Source organism: Protomyctophum bolini (assembly GCF_963924005.1).
Source record: "Protomyctophum bolini genome assembly, chromosome: 9".
In the NCBI taxonomy this organism is placed as follows: Eukaryota; Metazoa; Chordata; class Actinopteri; order Myctophiformes; family Myctophidae; genus Protomyctophum; species Protomyctophum bolini.
The window spans coordinates 10,034,944-10,056,699 of record NC_137870.1 but is presented as its reverse complement, the minus strand read 5'-3'; the positions used below and the strand labels follow the sequence as shown (position 1 = coordinate 10,056,699).

Sequence of the window (21,756 nt, the reverse complement as noted above, 5' to 3'; positions counted from 1 at the left end):
TGGTAAAGAAGCACATAAAAGGTCTGTACACTTGCATCATGCCTCAGACCAAAGAGCAAAGAAGAAAAAAGCAATTGGACTGGTTAAACAACGACAAACATCACTAAAAGCAAGTCCAAAATGCTCCACAAACCGAAAAGACAAACGAGAGCATCCCTCAGTGCCAGCCAGCGTGCTGCCTGTACACATTACGAGCGGAGAGATGTTTTCTCCCTGCAACAAGAGACTCTCCCTCCCTCCTCACCCGTGTCGTTTCGTTTCTTACCCATACTGTTGGTGACTGTACTCAGTGGGAACATCATGCAGCACAACAGGCTCTTCTCTCACGGGACTCTCCACTATATCCAGGGTCCCTGGATCCCTCTGGCAGGCGGTGCCTGGCAAATCTCCGTTCATCTCTGCCCGCGTCCCTGCTGCTGCTGCCTGGAGGGTGACAGCAGGTCCCTCAGGCTGAAGAGGAGGACCAGGCTCTGTGACCTCCTCTTCCATTTAGCCGGCAGGCAGGAGTGGCGGCAGACTCCTTTAGGTGCAGCGATGGCAGCAGCAGCAGACTATCTGTCTCCTCCAGACCGTTGAGCCCGACTGCCACCACAACTTGGGTTTCTCCCAAAGCAGCGGCATCAGTGCCCGGAAAGCTGCTGTTAATATTTGAGCAGTGTGAGGCTGTGAGGCGAGCAGCAGGTACAGTGAGTGCCTCCCCCCTTTCACACTCTACTCACTGACTCTCCGCTTTCCATGTCTCCCTCCCTCTCTCTCCCCCTCTCTCTCTCTCTCTCTCTCTCTCTCTCTCCCTATAGTCCCTAGAAGACTATAGTGGAAACATTCCTCCACATGGGGAGATGGAGTGGAGGGCTCATTAGTGAGTCCAAAGAAGTCCTGCCTGCCTATGGCTGCGCTTGGACAATGGGAGAGAAAGAGACAGCGAGAGAGAGAGGGAGAGAGGGAAGGACTCTGCTATACAGCGCAGTGAATGTGGTTGCAGTGTGCTTCGGCACCCATGCATGCAGTGCAACACCTACAGGTCACGCAGGATTCCCTGAGACATTAATTTTAATAGTGCACAAAGCAATAAACCACATCTCCCTCCCTGTGCGACAGGAGACCACTCCGCGTGCGTAAAACAAGGCGCCACCGCGTGGCGCAAGAGCAACATTGCGACTGAGTTTACTATAGTTTAGACGCGTCATCCTTTTCACATAAAGAACATCACCGTTCTCCAAGCCATGGGTACTGGGTAGGGTACTTCTTTTACCATTCATGTCATAAATCATAAGAAAGTCTGATTCAACAACATAGCTCATGTGGCATACATATAGCCAGCAAGGCTATGATCAAAATGAGAATAAAGGTTTAAAAACAATGAATTAATCTGTTGACTGTTTGAGCTCATTGAACAGCTGGAACGGATGAAAGTCTAATTTGATTGAATTATTTAGCGATACAAGATCGAAATACAACGATTGGTGCAACTTAAGTGCTATCACCAAATCACAATTGATCCTATATCCCGGTCGAAATGGAACCACAAGTGTAATTAATCTGCGTAAAAACACCTGTGTGGTTTAGCCTAATTAAAGTAGGCTACAGCTGTAGCCTTATAGCCTACACATTAAAACAATAAATAAAACACGCACATACAATTCGAAAATAATTCGTTGTTTTTGTTTCCAACTTTACCTGGCTGGTAGGCGGAAGGTCTTCGGAAGTAGACTAATTAATCAAATCAGCTGATCAATACGCTCGCGTCAGAATCCAGTTTAGTGACTCGTCGTCTCTCTTCTTCCTGCCTCGTCAAGACACCTGGGATAGCCTACTCCGGCTATATGCTTACATTATTATAATGCTGCCGCTGGCTACTTTTTCAACGGAAAAGTATCATTTATTTCCCATTACAAGAACGTCGTTCGGTTGTCTTTAACTGTCATAAAAGTCCGCGCGTAATGCAGGAAGTAGGCTATAGCATATCCCGCTGCCCGCATCTACTTTAACTTAAACTGTTGTTATTTTGATTTCTTTAGGCTATAACCTGGATCGGTTTATAGATTAAAACATGTTTCTTCTCAAGCCCCGGTCAGAAAATCCATTGTAGCCTGCACAGGTCAGGTGATGTGAAGTTGTGAACATCCTGTGCCAACAAGCCGAGCAGCCATTGGACAGGCTAGGGCGCTAGGCTATACATTGGCATTGGAATTTGCTGCATGCATTTCCATTAAGAGGGAATTTATAGCAGTCTTGAGTTGAAATATATATCAGTGGTTCTCAACCAGTGGTCCGCGGGAACCAACAGTGGTTCCAGGTGGTCCCCTGCAGCTAAATGATGGAGAGTTGGTAACCAAATCATCCAAATGGACCCTTATAATTCTTGGGAATAAACATCGACCTGTTGTCCTGTTCTGCATAATTTAACAAGTCTACAGACACAATTAGAGTCTAGAGACACAACTTGATAGATCATTAATCAAGCTATTTCAGCACGCAAAGGCAATATAGGCTTACTTGAGAGTAAATTGAAGTTTGTTGCAGCTTCCTACATTTTGTGTTATTGTGTGTGTGTGTGTGTGTGTGTGTGTGTGTGTGTGTGTGTGTTCTGTTTTTGAGTGATTAAAATATGTATTAACAGTCTGCAGAATTACAGTACATTTCTGGCACAAACTCAATACAAAGTTTGTTAACTGTCAGTGGACGACCCAATTAAGCATTACACTTGTTTACAAGAGGGTCCACCATGTTCAATTCATCAAAACATTTAGAGACGTACAAATAGACACTTCTTTATAGTCAAAGAACAGAACAGGAATTCATCATAAAGGAAGCAAAAAGGGAAAATAAACATATATACAGTGAGGGAAAAAAGGGTGGGGGGGGATTCAGATTTTACGGGGGCCAGTTTCGAATTGCAGCCGTCCGTAGGTGCCCTTTGAGAGTGGTTTTGAAGGAGTCAAGGGATTCACATGTCTGAAAGACTGTTGGTAGGGCGTTCCACATTTTCGTGGCATAGGAGCGAAAATAATTTAGTCCCTTGTTTGTGCCGAATCTGGGTTGTACATGGTTTGTTGCACTCCCTCTGGTGTTGTGGGTGTGGACTTCTTTAACATTAAGGAAGTATTTAGACATCTTCTTTCTACGGACAGAGAGAGGAATGTGTGGCAGGCGGGAGGAAGCCGGGCCCAGAGGGCTTGTATAGTGAAGCTATGTGTTGCCACTGTCCTATTGGTCAAGGTCATATATTAATTGTGTTTCATGAATCTCCCCCTGGGCAGTGTTCCCAGTGTTCCTTAGATTTGTATTCCCTTTTTAGATCCATTACATATAAACACAAAACCAAAAAAATAATAATAATAAACAAAAAATGCACACTCATCACAGCAGGGCTGGACTGGCCACAGGTCAAACCGGGCATATTCCCGGTGGGCCACGACCGTAGGGGGCCGCCATGATTTATTTTGGACAGGCAGGCAGGCCAATAGGCGGCAGGCCATTCTGCCAGTGCCATCATGATAATGTCACTGTACATGCATCAGTGAGTGACAAATAAACCCTCTACAACGGGTTGTGTAGTTGTCTGTTGGATTGTATCATTTATATTGTTTTGTAAAAGTGGTGGTATTAGGGCTTGTTTGTTTATGTGCCTTGACGGAGCGGGCGGTAGAGTTTCTGCTACTGTATCTGCGCGCTGGTTGTGGTGGGCCGGTCTGGGCCAAATTCACGCGAAAATGACCGGGCCGAATTTTTGTTCCAGTCCATCCCTGCATCACAGTCTGATACAGTTAATCAATAGTCTATCTCTATAGGATACATGATGGTAGAGGAGCAGACTGCCACCCTACTCCACTTGAAGAGGTTCCTTGGGATCAGATTCCTTGTTGGTATAGCATCGATTGGATTGTCTGCATGGCTGCATACTACAGCTACATAAAACACGTTTTACAGCCAGACAGATATACACCGAATATGAAAACAGCAGGAGGGACAATAATGACTATTGATCAACAGTAACAGTATTATGAATTGGAATTGCCATATTGATTTTGTCTTTTCTACACTGTTTTCCTATAGCCTATTGTAGCGAGTGTAGTGCAATAGTGCTATAGTCGTCCTTGAGAGAGAGAGAGACCTTACAGCAGAGCAACGTTTTTATTTCAGTGTCCAAACAATAACATCACTTTTGGACATATCTAGTAGTGTGTTTTTAAAAACGAGTGCTTGTAGTTACTCCCCATGAATTCTAGCTTACTTTATTGAAGCAGTCTGGAAGATATTGAAGAGAAAGCAATGACAGAATGTAATCTTAGGCTGTCACAGGAATGGAGCTCCAGACATAACAGCATCAAAACATTCACAGCTTCAGGCAATATCCATTCTAAATTCAAGAAAAGCTGTATGTCTGTATACACTTCCTTATAGCACAGAAGGAGGGGAGGGGATCCAAGAGAGGTAAATGGGGTTTAACTCAGGTCTTTTGGGATAGCTGCAACGTAGGCGTTAAACTTTAGTTTCTGCTGTAGTTGAATCAGAATTATAAAGTATTTTTATCTTACATTGGCCAGTAGCCCATCGATAGGTAAGGGGGGCTACTTCCTCAGACTGAAGGAGCGGGGCAGCGGTGGCCGAACGGTTTGCGGAGCGGTCTTGATATCGGAAGGTCGCTATAGTTCGTATCCCCGGACCGGCACGTTAAAATTACCACCGCTGAAGTGCCCTTGAACAAGGCATTGAACCTCTACCATGAAATGTTCTATGAGCAGGGCCTGGCTGTAAACAACTTCTTGAGCTTAGTCCAGTTACCCTGGGTAAATATAGTAACTTTGCTTTGCTTTGCTTTACTGAACAGGTAAGGTGAAGGGGGGGGGGGGGGGGTGTTAGGGGGCACACGGGTGTCCCAGCCTGTGTGAGCCTCATATGCCACAGAGCCCAGCGATCACTTCCACGGAGGAGGAGGTAGGTGAGCCTATGAGGTGAGAGATAACATTTTGTCACACCGTTCAGAATACTGCGAGAGGGAATATGGACTTGTGACTGTTACCAGGTAGGCCTCTTGGGAGAGTCTCTGTCTGAGTGAGCAGCGCAGAGGCTTTTAAGCTGCATGGGTGTGGACACGCAGCTGGTGGCTTGTTAAGGCAGACGAGGTGGGATGTATCGTCCTTCCAAGACCCGCCCTCGCTTCACCCTGGCTGTCTCTCTCTCTCTCTCTCTCTCTCTCTCTCTCTCTCTCTCTCTCCGAGGTGGCTACTGTACTCCGTACTGCGTGGTCCCGGAGGGACCAGTCGCCTGGCCCATGTTTATTGTAATGACACTGTCCCCACGATTGAGTCTGGTCAATGCAAACGCACACAAAAAGGTCCCCCCTTGCCTTGCCAGGCAGGCGCCACTGATTTGCGCAGACCATTAATTGTATCTCCCTCGCTTTGTATTCAGAGTCGCTCTTCCCAACATCATCCATTAACACTCCGCTCCCAATCAATGTGATCTATTATATCGCTTTACCCACACTGTACATACTTTCCAGTTCATATATTAGAACGGGTATTAAGGCCCTAGTCATATAAATATATGAAAACAATAGGGCAGCTGTGGCTCAGGAGGTAGAGTAGGCTGTCCAATGATCCATGGGTTAGCGGTTTGATTCCTGGCTTCTCCTGTCCACATGTCGAAGTGTCCCTGGGCAAGACACTGAACCCTACATTGCCTCCAGTGGTTGCCACCATTGGTGTATGAATGTGGGAAGTGAGGACGCTGGCGTTGACTGTTCCCCGCTTCACCTCCCAATGTATGAATCAATGAATGTATGGACCATTGTAAGCGCTTTGTGTAGGCACGTAGTGCATAGAAAACCACTATAAAATGCATTGCATTATTATTATTATAAAATAGACCAATAATAATGTAAACCTGTTACAGATTTACATTTTCTAATTCTACAGTCATTAAAACGTTACCAAGCTTATCTGAATACCTTAGTAGTGGACCATTGGATACAATGATATTTATGATTTATTGTTACGTGCTGTATTTCTACTGTATCTCGAACAAGTTTCAAGTTTTCATGTTATGCTTCAGAAAATGGTCGACTCTGCAATAATGTCAAGTGAGAATACCAAAATAATTGGGGCAGATATACAGAATGGCAAAAGGAACACTGACATCAGACAAAATGACAATTTCCTGATATACTGCACAGAGGCTTGCTTTTCCCTGCCTGCACATTTGCTGTTCGGTAATCCTTTTTAAGATTGCTGAATGTCTATTTCTGAGCAATTGCAAGTTGACATTATAGGCAAAGCTCATTGCATCTGCCAAGTCTAAAGATAGAAGAGCTGAAAGCAATTTTCATGTTGATGTGTCATGCTGAGCCATGGCAGGCTGTGAACACTGGCCATGCATGATCACAAATACTGAGCTTCACATCAAGCTGTATGGGAAAAAAAGGACTAGGATCTGCACATCCCCACTGTTTCTTTGGACACGGTGCTGCATGGACCCAAAAATGATCAAAGGAAGAAGAAAAAGGCAATGTCCGGGATTGTCCGCTCACCCACGATAGCTTGCACGATAGTCTTTTCCTTTCTTTTTTTAACCAAACAACGTTTCACCCATGCAGGGCTTTCTCAAGTTCCTCACACCAAGCTACCCAGACGTTGCTGTTGTTGCACCGTGTGAAGTTGCCCAAACGGCCAAGGCTCCAAGAACAGTCAGGAATGGTAGTTAAGGGCTTTTATTTTCCCCAAACTCCTCCACCAAAAGTCCATACAATTGTTCAGTGCAATAATTCTCAATAGCAAACTATATTACAGGCAACAAAATAAAGAAAGGACAAAAAGATAAATAAATACTTGGGCAACACTCCTTAACAAAACCCAAACAGGATGAGAGCTCTCTTCAGGCTGCACCTTGATCACACAAGGCCCTGTAGCTCTCCCTCAGGGATGTTATTTGTGTCAATGCCCACATCCAACTAACTAGCCTGTCCCTGCAGCCTCCTTTAAATAGGAGTGGGTCCTACCACTGGGCACAGACTCAATTAGCACCTTTCTTCTCAAATACTACACTAATAAATAAATACTTCCAACCACCTTGAATAAACAGTAACCTAAACATTCTAAATAATGTGTTACAATTAAACAAGTATAAAACAGAATGAACACTCAATGACAATTACTCAAAGAATAAGGAGAAACACCCCTCTCCTGCATAGCACTTGGCCCTTTCCTCATCAAGGGAGATGCCACCAGCAGTGCAGGAGAGACAACTAACCAATCAGTGATTACCATTCAAATAAAGTTTAAAACAACAGTCCTTGCATGTTATAGGAAACAGTTTCATGTGTCTTTGTATATAGGGCACGGGTTGCCCCGTGACACACCGTAATGATGTAATGACATGTAAGTGCCTTATTATAAATGGCAGGAAACTCGTTTTACCATGTTACATCATCAGTTTTATGTTGCCCCATGATGTATCAGACAGTAAAGTATTATTATTGAGGCATGACTCCTGGCAGAGATTTGTGATTTGTGAAATGTGTTCTAGTTTACCATCAGGATCAAAATAAGTGTTATTCAATCATTCCTTCAACAGTTTTCCTCAAAATAATTTTTCTCAAAGGAAGAATGAAGTCATGTAATGAAGTTTGTAAACTGGAAAATGGATAGAACTAACATGGTGTGTTACTCTATTCAAATAATCAGCTATCGATCAGTCACAATGACAGATTTAAAATGCATTTAACCCAGATACACTACTTGTTGGCAGTGGGGCGTGGTCTAGAACAGGGGTTCCCAAACTTTTTTGGACCAGGTACCCCTTTTGGGGTAGATATTTTTCCAGGTACCCCCTCATCCTCGCAACACGGATAACAAATAAATGTATACGTCTAAATGTAGACGTTTAAATGTAGACGTCTAAATGTAGACGCTAAATGTGTACGTCTAAATGTAGACGTCTAAATGTGTACGTCTTCTCTTATGGGGGTCCCTGGCATATCTTTTCAAATGGGGGTCCACGGGCTAAGTAGTGTCAATTTGGGGGTCCTTGACATGAAAAAGTTTGGGAACCACTGCTTTAAACACTTTAGCACTTTATGAACATGAACAAAATAGATGGGTCCCCCCTGGAACTCCCTCAGGTACCCCTGGGGGTCCCCGGACCCCACTTTGGGAACCACTGGTCTAGACGTCGCTAGACCCAGCCTCACAGAAACAGGTGACTTAAATACATCCCTATAGGCTACCATGGCCAAATTACCTGACTTGTTGCAGGTTTGCTTGTGAGATGGCAGAGCCAATCCTGCCTCCCCCATTCGCAGTTTGTCCTAGAGGACCTAGACCATATGCCCTCGCAGTCCCCCTGCCACAGATACATGCAGTACATCCTTGTGATTGCACCTCACACACAACAGTGAATTTGGTGTTTCCTGGCAGCTACGAGTGTGAAATTAGGAGTATCTGACTGCATTGGTTCTCAGCTGCAGTCATGATGACTACTGTACATACACAGTCCTCACATTTCACCCAGGGATGACATTAATCTAATACACAGTACCCACCTGTGTGCTGTGTAATCAGGTCTGAGTTAAGGCCAGTGCAATGAAACATATCTGAGACTTCATGGTGAGCAATGCTGTGTAGAACATACAGTTCTCCACTAATCAACTTGTCCAATACCACCCATCGTATATACTATAAATAGGTGTACCTCTAATGCTCTTGCTGGCAGTGCACATCATCCCACAGCTGCTTACGAAATAGCCAGGTCAGTGCACAGTGCACACACTGATTGGAACGATGACATATCAGGGGCTTAATGTGATGGATGACTCAGCAGTTGTACATATAATCATTTGTTCATTCTCTTACTTACTTGTTGCCTATAATATGTTCTCTCCAGGAAAGCTGCAGGCCTTTATTTCTCAGTGTGGTGGTTATTTATCAACAGAGGGTGAGTAAGCTCACAGCACTGGCAACATGCCTATGGAAACTAGTCTGTGGTCATCAAAACAGACAGTAGTACAGTACCACACATATTTAAAGTTGTGATATCCTGGGTTGTTACCTGTGGGTTTAATCAGGGGCGGATTAACCATCGTAGTGGCCGGTGCTACGACCCCGGTTCTTTTTATTGAGACTTTCACTGAAAGATATCCCAGGATCAGGTAGACACAGTAACAGTCATGATCACAGATCACATTCCTTGGGTAATGTGACAGATTTAAAGTAAGTACAACATAAGATCTGAGTTATTTTGTTTGCATGTAATAGGTACAGAGATAAATAATAAGGTGACTATGCTACTGAACGCCCCGAGCCCCTCCCAAAAAGTTAAATAAATATATATTTTCTCCCCTTCATACCCAATTTGATAATATGCCAATTCCCAGTTCCCCTGCTTAGTGCTTAGTGGTCCATACCTGCAAATCACCACAGAAGGAAAAATTGCGGAGTGTTAAAAAAAAAAAGATGGGTTATATAGATGAAAAACGGCGTGCCATAGTATGCCGTACGATATGGGCTATAGCCCACGGTCCAAAATGTCCGCAATTTCTATTTCCGCAATTTCCTCAATTTCCATTTCCGCAATTTCCGCAATTTCCATTTCCACCATTTCCGCAATTTCTGCAATTTCCATTTCCGCATTTCCGCAATTTCCATTTCCACCATTTCCGCAATTTCCGCAATTACAATTTCCGCAATTTCCGCAATTTCCATTTCCATTTCCAACTATTAATGGCAGCAAAGAAGAAGCTGCGCTGCGTGTTCCGTGTGGTATCTCAGAAAACAGGTGCTCTGAGGAGAGATAATAGATTAAAAAAAGGAGATCCAAGGCACTCTGTTTCCATCCATTATTATAAGGGCCTTTCAGGTTCAGGTTCAGGTTCATTTATTTGTTTGTCCCCGTGGGGCGATTTGGTTTACAGCAATACATTGGCATAACACAGGCAGGTAACATGAAACACAAAAACACAGTAAAAAGGCACATAGTACACATAGAACATTAAAACAGGATGGCAGTTCAAGGTATCAGTGGAACATTATAATTCATAACTTTTCCAGAAAGTTGTATAAACTTTCTGTGTGGAGTTTAGGGTAGGTACCCTCACAAAAAACATGCAGTAATCAAGGTTCAAGGTTCTTTATTATTTGTCTCCAGAGGAAGAAATTTGTCTTAGACAAAGGGCCCGCATGCAAGCGCAGCCCTTATGTCCATGTCGCCACAGTGCAGCAGTAATCCTGGTCTCTAATACGGACTCCCCCCGGCCAGCCGGGGCGCCTGATGGAGGGGAAAGGAACTGGTTGGAATAACGTGTTCCTTCCACGTGCTACATCCAACCGGGGGAAACTCCCCTCTGTCATGGGGGAAAGAAGCGGCTTGGACTCCTCATGCATTGAAGGAAACATGAGGTCAGTCTGTTGCTCTCCCCAGATTGGAGTGTAGAGCCCAGGATTAGATAATTGACACTGGGTGAGAAAAGGGGTTACAGAATTGTGGGATACAAATTTAAATAGAAAAGAAAAAAGAGAAGTATATATATTTTTTACACTGTCAGACGCTCAAGATAAAGATATTAGTGTCCATGATTATGCTCTAAAAACCACAGAAATCAAAGGACTGTGGATAAAAACAACATCACATGTTAATAATAACCCATAAACCTTCCATGCATAGCCTGTGACTGTGAGGATGCAGGCTGTGGGCAGATGCCTCTCCACAGGGATACTGTGGGCTTTATTGTGGTGTAACGCGGCTAACGCCCCATCTACAACATGGCCCATTATTGGCTAACATCAAACAAATATGAATTTCCACTGAACCGTTTTCTGCACAGATTTGCATTCATGGTGTTTAGCTGACGTGCCATTCCATATATAGTGACTCAGTTGCATACAATAACAGACATGCAGGTTTTGGCAGAAGATTAAATCAGCCGACCTTCCCACAACTCTGCTTCAAGCTTTTGTCAATGTAATAAATATAAATACATAAACATAATCGATGGAAAACTAATTGTATTTCAGATTTATTTTGTCAATGTGATTTTCTTCAACAGTATGTCTGTGTTAAAATCCATTCAGGACGGGGGTCGGGAACCCCTTTTGGGATTTTTAGAAGTTTTTCAGAAAACTTATGTCAGGATTTAGAAGGTCTTAGTCCTACATAGGTTACACACACACACACACACACACACACACACACACACACACACAATAGACACAGAGACGATAGTCTCTGTGTAGAAATATCACACACCTGCGCAGAACAACAGAACCAGGTCAGTGCACTCAACTTGTCTGATATGGAAACAACAGTATAAGATTTTAGAGATATCTGAAATAACAGTGATAACAATTTGTATTTGTTTATATCATCGACTTTCTGTGTAAAACCAATGTTAATTTCCAGTGTTTCTGTGCGATGCATGTTAATCAGCTATATGAGATTAAATTTAGCGGCCTACCTATAGTTGCCTGGAAACCTGCCATACATTAAAACCTGTCCGCACAAACAGGCACAAACCAGCTATGTCCAAAACAAAACTCACTTCAGGATATGAAAAAAACATGTCCTTAAACATTGTGATTACAGATTTTGATCCAAATGTAATAATTGTTTTACCAGCAAAACCTGCCAAATGGGCACCTGCCCGTCTGGCTTTTGGGATCTTCACAGAAATGTCACAATATTATAAATTGCTACTATTTTATGGCATGATGCCTGGTGATGGTCTTTTCCAACCTGTGTGGGTCCAGTTCATGACTCGTTTCTCTATAGCTGTTGCAGTCAAAACCTCATTGCAGTTGATAGTTCCAGCACCATGCAGGCATGCCAATGCAATCTGACTTGCATGTCTTTAGAAAGTGAATTGTTGAAGGGAACTGGAAAATAGTGATGAATGAACACAGAATGAATACAGACTTCCCAGCTTGAAAAGCAAGCATGAAAGAGAAGCTTCTGACTGGGTCAGCTATTCATAATCAAAGCTCTCACCACCTGCTTTGAATGTGAATGTCTTACAGTATGCTGATGGCACATGTTTCGGTCCAGTATTTGATATGAATTTAGTCAATTTACATAGATATGAGTACTGCAATGCAGTGGTGTCAATTTATGACATATAATACATACATCGACAGGTAGCTCCGTTTGGGGAAACAACAATCAGACTTAAATAGCATATTTAGTCAGCTTGTGGCCAGTCAACCTCCGTCCGCATGCGTAGTCATCATCTGTAGCTCGCCAGAAATACCTTTACTTTTTGGAAAGGTATACTTTGCTGCGAAAAGGGTTTTCGCCACTGCATGATTTTTGGACTTAACCCCCATTCTACCGATGGGATACTTCTACAGTATACTTCTACAGTACGGAACCTCTAAGACCGAGTAGAGTAAAGTTCAGAACAGAGCTATTATCGACAGGTGTGTGCTGGGCTAAAGAGACTTCAGTTTACAGATTGGCGCGAACACGATATTAGGTACAACAAAGACTGCTATAGAACAAGAAAGAGGGTTGATCCGAGCACTACAAACAAGTTAAAAAAGGAGGAGAGGGCGGATATACAATCAAAGATAAAACGCCGACATGTTTCGACTCCTTAGAGTCTTCATCAGGGGATGAATGATAGCAAGCACACATACACAGGTCTTAAATATGTGAGACAAGCCAGTCAGGCAATCAGCATTAGTGTGGAAACACACCCAGAGCTATACCGCGTGTGGAAACACACCCAGAGCTACCCGCGTGTGGAAACACACCCAGAGCTACCCGCGTGTGGAAACACACCCAGAGCTACCCGCGTGTGTTGCGTGAGCAGCAAAAATAAACAAATGCAGATAAGTCAATAAGGGCGTGACATCATCCTCAAACCCGGACATCATGCGGGAATGACTACTGAGTGGCAAAAAACTACTTTCTGGCCTTGACAGCCCACACATTCAAATAGAGAAGTTGTATTTGATTGCATTAAACAACGTTAAACGACATTAAACTTACTTTGCCACTCGATTTGCCATGCAGTCGTACCAGCAGTGGTGAGCGCACCTCATGCACGCTCTGCTTGCGCACGAGTAGGCCATACATGGCCTACTTGTGTGCTCGAATATCTATGTTAATATACCTATGTTAATTTATATTTGTAACTGAGAGGGTACATTTGTACTTCAAAGTTAAATGATCATCAATCTGGATTGTACTGTGTAGTCATTTCTGACTGACTGTGATGGTGCACGCACGCACGCACACACGCGTACACACACACAAACACACACACAAAAAGGCCAAGTAGACCGTAGTCGCGTATACTTGATTGCTCCACGCCTCATATTCCCACACTGGTTATTATAATAGAATTGACAAAAAATCATAGCAATAATTTATCGGCATGCAAGTACCTGTTAGGCCGTGAGGAAGTCGCTACAGTAAGTATGCTGTAATGCAACCCCCCCTCTGAAAATACCACATCAACATGCATGCAAGGTGACGCGCTTGCTTAGTTGGCGGTAATTGGACTTTGGTGGTTAATTGACTCACTTTATTTAACGAGGGGATTATCATCAGCTAATCACAGCCATTACCCAAGAGTGCCTGTCATTGACTCTGTGTCCATGATCACAGGCAGAGCCCTGGACTCCCAGAGGTCACACTGATCCAATGACTCTCAAGTAATATGGCTGCCATCTCTGGCAGATGCTAAGTGGCAAGCATGGATAAAGCAAAGGCAATTCCCTGGAATCCGGTCACTCAGTAGGTCAGAGTGCATTACTCTGTTGGAGAAACCTCTGTGTTGCTGGCTTGTGGGGTTATAGCTATAAGCTCTGGCAGCGTCTCAAAGTAATTACAGGAAATATAATCACACGGCACCAGAACGGGTTGCAGCGTTAAATCTACATCCATGGAAATCTTCACACATTTGCCATGCTTGCCATGCCAACAGCGACATACTGCAGTTTCACACTTTCACAGGAATCACCCACTTTCACCCTGAATCTGAAATTATTTTTTGCCAGGCACCCCCACAAGAGATATTTCAAACTTCTATATTTTTCACAAAATAGCTTATGTAATGTATAAGCTCACAATGGGTCACATCATGGCACATTCTGAACTTGTAGATTAGCTATTTTAGCTAATGTATAAAGTAAGGTTAAAGTGGTTAAACTGTCACCCCCTGGGGGTCCCCGCTTTGAGAACCAATCATATACTGTAGCTGCTAAGACCCCTGGGGGTCCCCGCTTTGAGAACCAATCATATACTGTAGCTGCTAAGTCTGGTACTCCCTGCCATCCCTCATAGTTTCATTTTGACCACATCAATATTCCACTCAACTCATTAACCCCAATGAGATACATGATGTGCTGGAGGCAAATCCTCAGACTTCCATTCCTTAACAATAATTTTCCTGCCCACCATTAGTGCTGTATGAATCCAGTTAACTAGAGGCACGGGAAGATGTTTTAATGGCGATTAGAACCGGTCGGGAGCGGATGATATCGCTACGTCATGTTGTAGTATTGTTTTGTAGTCATCAATCTTCCGGAATTTCCCTCAAACCGATTTTGAGAGCTTAATTACTGTTATTCTTCCGGTTTGAGGGAAAAGGAAGTTCCGATTGATTGTTCCTGCCTGATGACTACAAAACAATACTACAACATGACGTAACGATATCATCTGTTCCGTTCCAGACCGGTTCACACCGCTTACAGCGCCCTAGCTGACAGACAAGGTTCATTTACTGCCCATTCTAGGCCACCAAAAGGCTTTGTCCATCATATTTTTTACAGTCTATGGTTCACACGGCACTTTTGTAACAGAGACCAGGCTTTCCTCCGAGGTGGAAAGCCTGGTGAGGCGAGGTTAAATGGCGATGGTTCAAACAGAATAAACAGAGCAGGTGTATAAGGAATATCCTGGTTTGTGATTTGCATTATATTCTCATGAATAGCACACCATAGAGTCTGTATCCTAGGGCACTCCCACTATACATGAATAAGTGTACCGGCCGGGGTCACACATACATCCATCTTAATCTTTGAATGGAAATAACTAGGAATACATTTGTTGAGATTTCTTCCAAAAGCATGATGGTGTAAAAGACACCACTGATGATGATTGTTTTGTTTTTGCCCTTCCTTTCTAATTCGTTTTGGACTCTTCGTGTTTTCGTTTTCAGCAGAATAATCAGTTACGGTAGATAAATATGATTCGAAGTGGAACGTGTTTCCTCAATCATGTTGCCGGTCCTTGATGTGATCCATCACATAAAAGCCCTTTTGATTGTTTACTGTCTTAGCATATGATACGGTTGATGATGCTGCGTGTTTGGTCGTGTAAACGAATTTAAAATTTTAATTTGATTTAGTTTGATTTGTTTATCTTGTCTATCCTTGTTTTATATTATGTTTTTGTGCTCATACATAATGTCCATGCATACGTATTCTGTTGTTTGTTTTTCAGTTTAATTGTAAAAAATCCAAATAAAGTACTGATCATAAAGATGGATGTATGTGTCAATCACTCAGATACAAGCAGTTCTGACACGAGACTGCACTAACACAACAATACAACAAGAAAATTATAATTATAATTATAATAAAAACTATAAAAAGTACTCCTGTGAGTACAGGTTTCCACCAAGTCAGCTACTGTAGGTTATTGTGCGCCAGCAATGTTGGAAATTCAGTCAATGTAGAGGTGCGGAATGTGTAGAAGTTATTGCACAGGCACAATATGTTGATTTGTGGGAGTGTACAATAGTTGTGTGAACTTTCACTGCAATCAGACACTGTGTTCATGATTTGAAGCATTTTTGTTTTCAGCATATTGCACTTTTGGCAGAGGTCAACTCATCATTTGGCTTTAGTAATCCCCTCAGATCTGCTCGACAGAAATTAGAATGCCCATATTACAGGTCTTCTAATAGTGGGGGCACACGTACTGAGCTGCCTGTCTCACATACTAAAACTGAGAGTAGAGCGGAAGCTGATTATGATGCATCAAACTACGATGGAGAGCCGATCAGAGCTCTATGTTTTTTTCCCCTTAATGGAACTAACATAAACATGACTCACTTGCTTTTCCATGGACGCACACATGAACAGAAAAGGCTCAACACTGCACACCAAACTTTTCTCTACTAGAGCTGTGGTCCAGCTGCCTTAGCAAATCACAGTGAGTTCTGTCCTATAATGCTAATTGGCCCCACCTGGAGGGCCTTTTCAACACACACACACACACACACACACACACACACACACACACACACACACACACACACACACACACACACACACACACACACACACACACACACACACACACACACACACACACACACAACGTGAAATCTCAATAAAGCACGGCCTGCTACTGTCCTGCAAGGAGGTCCATAATGTAAGCCACCATGATGACTGGGCAGTGGGCACTGGCTGGTTGGAGCTGGTTCTACGGACCACAAAGTGATACTAGGAGCTGGTTCTACAGACTAGGAGCTGGTTCTACGGACCACAAAGTGATACTAGGAGCTGGTTCTACAGACTAGGAGCTGGTTCTATACGGACCACACAGTGATACTAGGAGCTGGTTCTACGGACCACAAAGTGATACTAGGAGCTGGTTCTACAGACTAGGAGCTGGTTCTATACGGACCACAAAGTGATACTAGGAGCTGGTTCTACAGACTAGGAGCTGGTTCTATACGGACCACACAATGACACTAGGAGCTGGTTCTACGGACCACACAGTGATACTAGAAGCTGGTTCTATGGACCACACAGTGATACTAGGAGCTGGTTCTACAGACCACACAGTGATACTAGGAGCTGGTTCTATGGACCACACAGTGACACTAGGAGCTGGTTCTACGGACCACACAGTGACACTAGGAGCTGGTTCTACGGACCACACAGTGATACTAGAAGCTGGTTCTATGGACCACACAGTGATACTAGGAGCTGGTTCTATGGACCACACAGTGACACTAGGAGCTGGTTCTACGGACCACACAGTGACACTAGGAGCTGGTTCTATGGACCACACAGTGACACTAGGAGCTGGTTCTACGGACCACACAGTGATACTAGGAGCTGGTTCTACGGACCACACAGTGATACTAGGAGCTGGTTCTACGGACCACACAGTGACACTAGGAGCTGGTTCTACGGACCACACAGTGACACTAGGAGCTGGTTCTATGGACCACACAGTGACACTAGGAGCTGGTTCTACAGACCACACAGTGATACTAGGAGCTGGTTCTATGGACCACACAGTGACACTAGGAGCTGGTTCTACGGACCACACAGTGATACTAGGAGCTGGTTCTACGGACCACACAGTGATACTAGGAGCTGGTTCTACGGACCACACAGTGACACTAGGAGCTGGTTCTACGGACCACACAGTGACACTAGGAGCTGGTTCTACGGACCACACAGTGACACTAGGAGCTGGTTCTACGGACCACACAGTGATACTAGGAGCTGGTTCTACAGACCACACAGTGATACTAGGAGCTGGTTCTACAGACCACACAGTGATACTAGGAGCTGGTTCTACGGACCACACAGTGACACTAGGAGCTGGTTCTACGGACCACACAGTGATACTAGGAGCTGGTTCTACGGACCACACAGTGACACTAGGAGCTGGTTCTACGGACCACACAGTGATACTAGGAGCTGGTTCTACAGACCACACAGTGATACTAGGAGCTGGTTCTACGGACCACACAGTGATACTAGGAGCTGGTTCTACAGACCACACAGTGATACTAGGAGCTGGTTCTACAGACCAGATACTATCAAAGCCGTGGCCCAGCTAGTTGGAGCAGGTTCTACAGTCAGACCACCCACATTATAGCCACATTATGTTGAACCTCTCAGGACTGGAGCTCTGCCCACTGACACCCCACTCTCCCTGGACATCTGGCCCCAAACTGATACATTACACATAACGTGCACGCACACGCACACACGCGCACACACACACACACACACACACACACACACACACACACACACACACACACAGCACAAGCATACCCGGACACCTGCACACACGCACGCACAACTCTAATGAGAGCTGGAATGGAGGAGAGAGGGCACTGCTGCAATGAACTGACATCACATATTCTCTCTCCATCTCTCTTGCTTCTGGGACCACATCGTTGAGTCAGAGACTCTCTCTCTCTTCTGCTATACACACTCACACACAGATAATTGGAAAACATCCCCAAACACATTTACAAGCCATCTGCGAAAGCCATTATCACTCTCACATTCGTACGACCAGGCACATAATCATTAGTCCTGATTTATGCTTATTTACTCTGCGCTGAGATGTGTTGTGAGCTTCTAGAGTATAGAAGCTCACAACACATCTCAGCGCAACGCATTGTGGGCTTGTAGACCGGCTAGTTTTACTGAGCGATACAATGCATTGATTGCACTGTCAGACAATTTACAATATAGGCATTTAGCATAAATAAACTTTCATAAATTCAGGGCGGCTGTGGCTCAGGAGGTAGAGCAGGTCATCCAATGATCCCTGGGTCTACATGTCAAAGTGTCCATGTAATGGGCAAGACACTTTGCCTTACATTTACATTGCCTCAAATGAGTTGGTCGGTGGTGACTCAGTGCTAGCTTGCCACCATTGGTGTGTGAATGTGGGAAGTGAGGACGCTGGTGTCGACTGTTCGCCGCTTCACCTCCCAATGTATGAATGAATGAACCATTGTAAAGCGCTTTGAGCACTTGGAAAAGCACCATAAAAATGCAATTCATTATAAATGCACACTTCCCTGACTCAAAGTGTTGATGAACAGAACCTATAGTAGACAATAGAATCACCCCTGCCTGTAATGATTACATGTGCATTGCGCAACCTTATAACATCAACTCACGATTCAACACTTTTCTGCATGCTAAGAAATACAGTCTGCAAACAACTTTACTGGCAACCTCAGTCTTAAAATGTCAGCCTGCTACTCTGTCGCAGGAAAAAAATGTAACACAAACCTGTAAAACAAGCACCCCCTCAGCGACCATCAACTCCCAGGCTCTGCAAAAAAGCCTCCCAATGTAAAAAAAAAAGGGAGATACAAAGGTGTCAGCCAGAAGTACATATGGAACTGCATCTAAAAGATAAAAGACAAGTACATTCTCCTGTTACACACGTTTATTACAAAATGCACAAATACATGTGTACATACTGTAACCGCTGTTCTGCTCTTTTCCCACACAGGGAAACACTGGAGCAATATGGAAATAATAAAATAGCAAATAAAAAAAAGCTAAAGCAGTTTCAAGTATAACATTTTGATTCGGTGGCGGAGGACCATGTGGGAATTCATCCACAAGAAATGATCCTGGGAGAAAGCAGGGAGAATGGAACAGGATTGTGCGTATACTAGTATACAGTAAAGTACAGTAGCCTGAATCTTCATAGGATCACTGTGTTTACAACTCTTTTCATTATTTATTTTGAGCCACAGACCACCATTTTGATGACATTTAGCCTCAGTATTTTGTTATTGTTGGATCACAATTCCATGATGTATTGATGTTGGTACACCATTAGGAGAGAGCAGGCAACAGGTCAAAATAACTATTCTTCTTCATTCTCTAATTGTGTAGACTTCCTGTAAATTAACCCATTCTGACCTGAGATCAGATTCATACAAGGTTTCCACTGGACACACACTGGTCTGATGAACCCATTCTGACCTGAGATCAGATTCTAAAAATGTCAGTCGTTCTTCGAATTTTTCAAAAATAGCAGACCTACAAGCTCGTATCGCGCCACTCGGTGGCGCGATATGAGCTTGTAGATCTGCTATTTTTCAATAGGTAAAGCATAACATGATGCTAACACCAAAATGGGTGCCCGGTCAGAATGGGTTAAGTAATGCAGACAATAATTTAACTCTTGAGAGTGTAAAAAGTGTTAAAGATCGATAAGGGTTATGGTTACCAACTCTCCATCATTTAGCTGGGGACCACCTGGAACCCTCTCAAGGACCACTGGTTGAGAACCATGCTGTAAGTGGCACAATGGAGCTGAGATAACATGGAATTAATATTAAAGTATACACAAAACATATCTACATATCTCTCCAGCTTTTAGTGTGTGAAAACACAAACATTAAATGCTATTGAAAATTTGGAACGGACAATTCAAACATTGCATAAACACATACATTGCGTGATGAATTGAACAAGGTGGACAAGGGTAATGCTTAATTGGGTCGTCCACTCACAATTAACAGTGTTTGTATTGAGTTTGTGCTTGAAATGTACTGTAATTCTGCAAACTGTTAATAAATATTTCAATCAATCAAAGCGTAACACAAACATTAAAGATGAAGGTGAGGACGCAAATTCTTATTGGCTGGAATGAGATGATGTATGATGATGATGTACGGTTATAAGAGCGTCCCTCACTTCACATGGGTGTGATTTTTATATTTATACATGATTTGTTTTGTATGGATTATGGAATGAGATTTCATTGCAGGGTGTGATTGTGACCCCCCCCCCCCCCCCCCCCCGGCTGTGGTTTCCACAGAATACGGCTGTGGACTATCATGAATGATAAGTACTTGGATGGTACTTGTCGACCCTGATGTGGCATTATAATTCAGTTTAATTTGGTTAATTCAGTTAATTCATGCGCAAAATTCTGTCCTGGTTTTCACCTTAGCACCACACACCTGAACTTAAGCCTCGCCTACAGCTGGTCTTGATGTCACTAGAGTGGTGTATTTCCATTGGGCCTTTTGACTCAAAGGATTTCAGCTTTCAGGAAGAAACCACAAAATACACAGGTAAGACATATTTGAATATTAATGTTAACTCCACAGACGTAGAAAACAGAAAAAGTACAACAATAACGGCACTCCATTTTTAAAGGACTAACTACTTCAACCATTTTCATATATCTTCATATATAATCACTAATGTTCATGATAAAACAGCACAATTATTTTCTACTCTGTGTCTCGCTCTTCGTGCTGGAGTAGACGTACTAGACGACGACACGTAGTCAAGCAGATCACTGACACGGGCACAGAATGCAAGATGCCGTCCAGACCGACACCGATATCGATGCAGCTGCGCTTCTGGTGAACGCTCTGCCGCAGCAAAATCCCATCCGTCAACAGATGGCAGCACTCTTGGTTTAGATCACATACGACACAAGTGTAGAATGAAGCTGTGGGAGCGGGCATCAACAGGTGGCTGGTTTGCCGCTATTAGAGCTTGGCGAACATCGACACGATCTGCCAAGCAAACTAGAAATGGAGACATGGACGTCCCCCCCCCCCCCGCAGTGTGGAGGAGTTGGTTTGGATCCCCCCACCCCCCCCCCTCACGTGGATGTTGTTGTTGTTGTTCTAAAGACTATTAAAAACTTGATCCAAAAAATTATAATAAATACTCATAGGAGGGCTGTGGGCAGTTCAGAAACCCGTCTTCCAGTGACATCATCGTTACAAAGATTTCTTTTTTTCAACTAACAACATGGGTATGTCATATTTTTGCTGCTTTCCATGACAGTGTAACTGGAATTATGTACCGGTATATAGTTCACACCTCCTTGCTAGTATTATTCTGATGTTGTTTGTCACAGACCAAGGACCACAATGAAAATAAGTCGAAAGACTATCCTTGATGTTTCCCAGGTGAACACTTGTTTTTCGTGCTTGACGTCTGTTATAATCTGATCTCCCATGGCTGTGTACTTGTACGTGAGTACACAGTGTACTTGATA

General features: G+C 43.6%; 1 protein-coding gene across 1 annotated transcript in view; it reads right to left on the bottom strand.

Moving 5' to 3' along the window:
* The window catches only part of LOC308320935 (calcium-binding protein 8-like), a gene marked incomplete at its 3' end in the record, with an annotated part of 48,564 nt that extends 48,159 nt beyond the window's left edge, over positions 1–405 (bottom strand). Inside the window, exon 1 of the mRNA XM_080771683.1 lies at positions 266–405. Coding sequence (XP_080627809.1) covers positions 266–396 — 131 coding nt within the window. The 5' untranslated portion in view covers positions 397–405. The remainder of the gene's footprint in view (positions 1–265) is intronic.
* Positions 406–21,756: the final 21,351 nt, after the last annotated feature.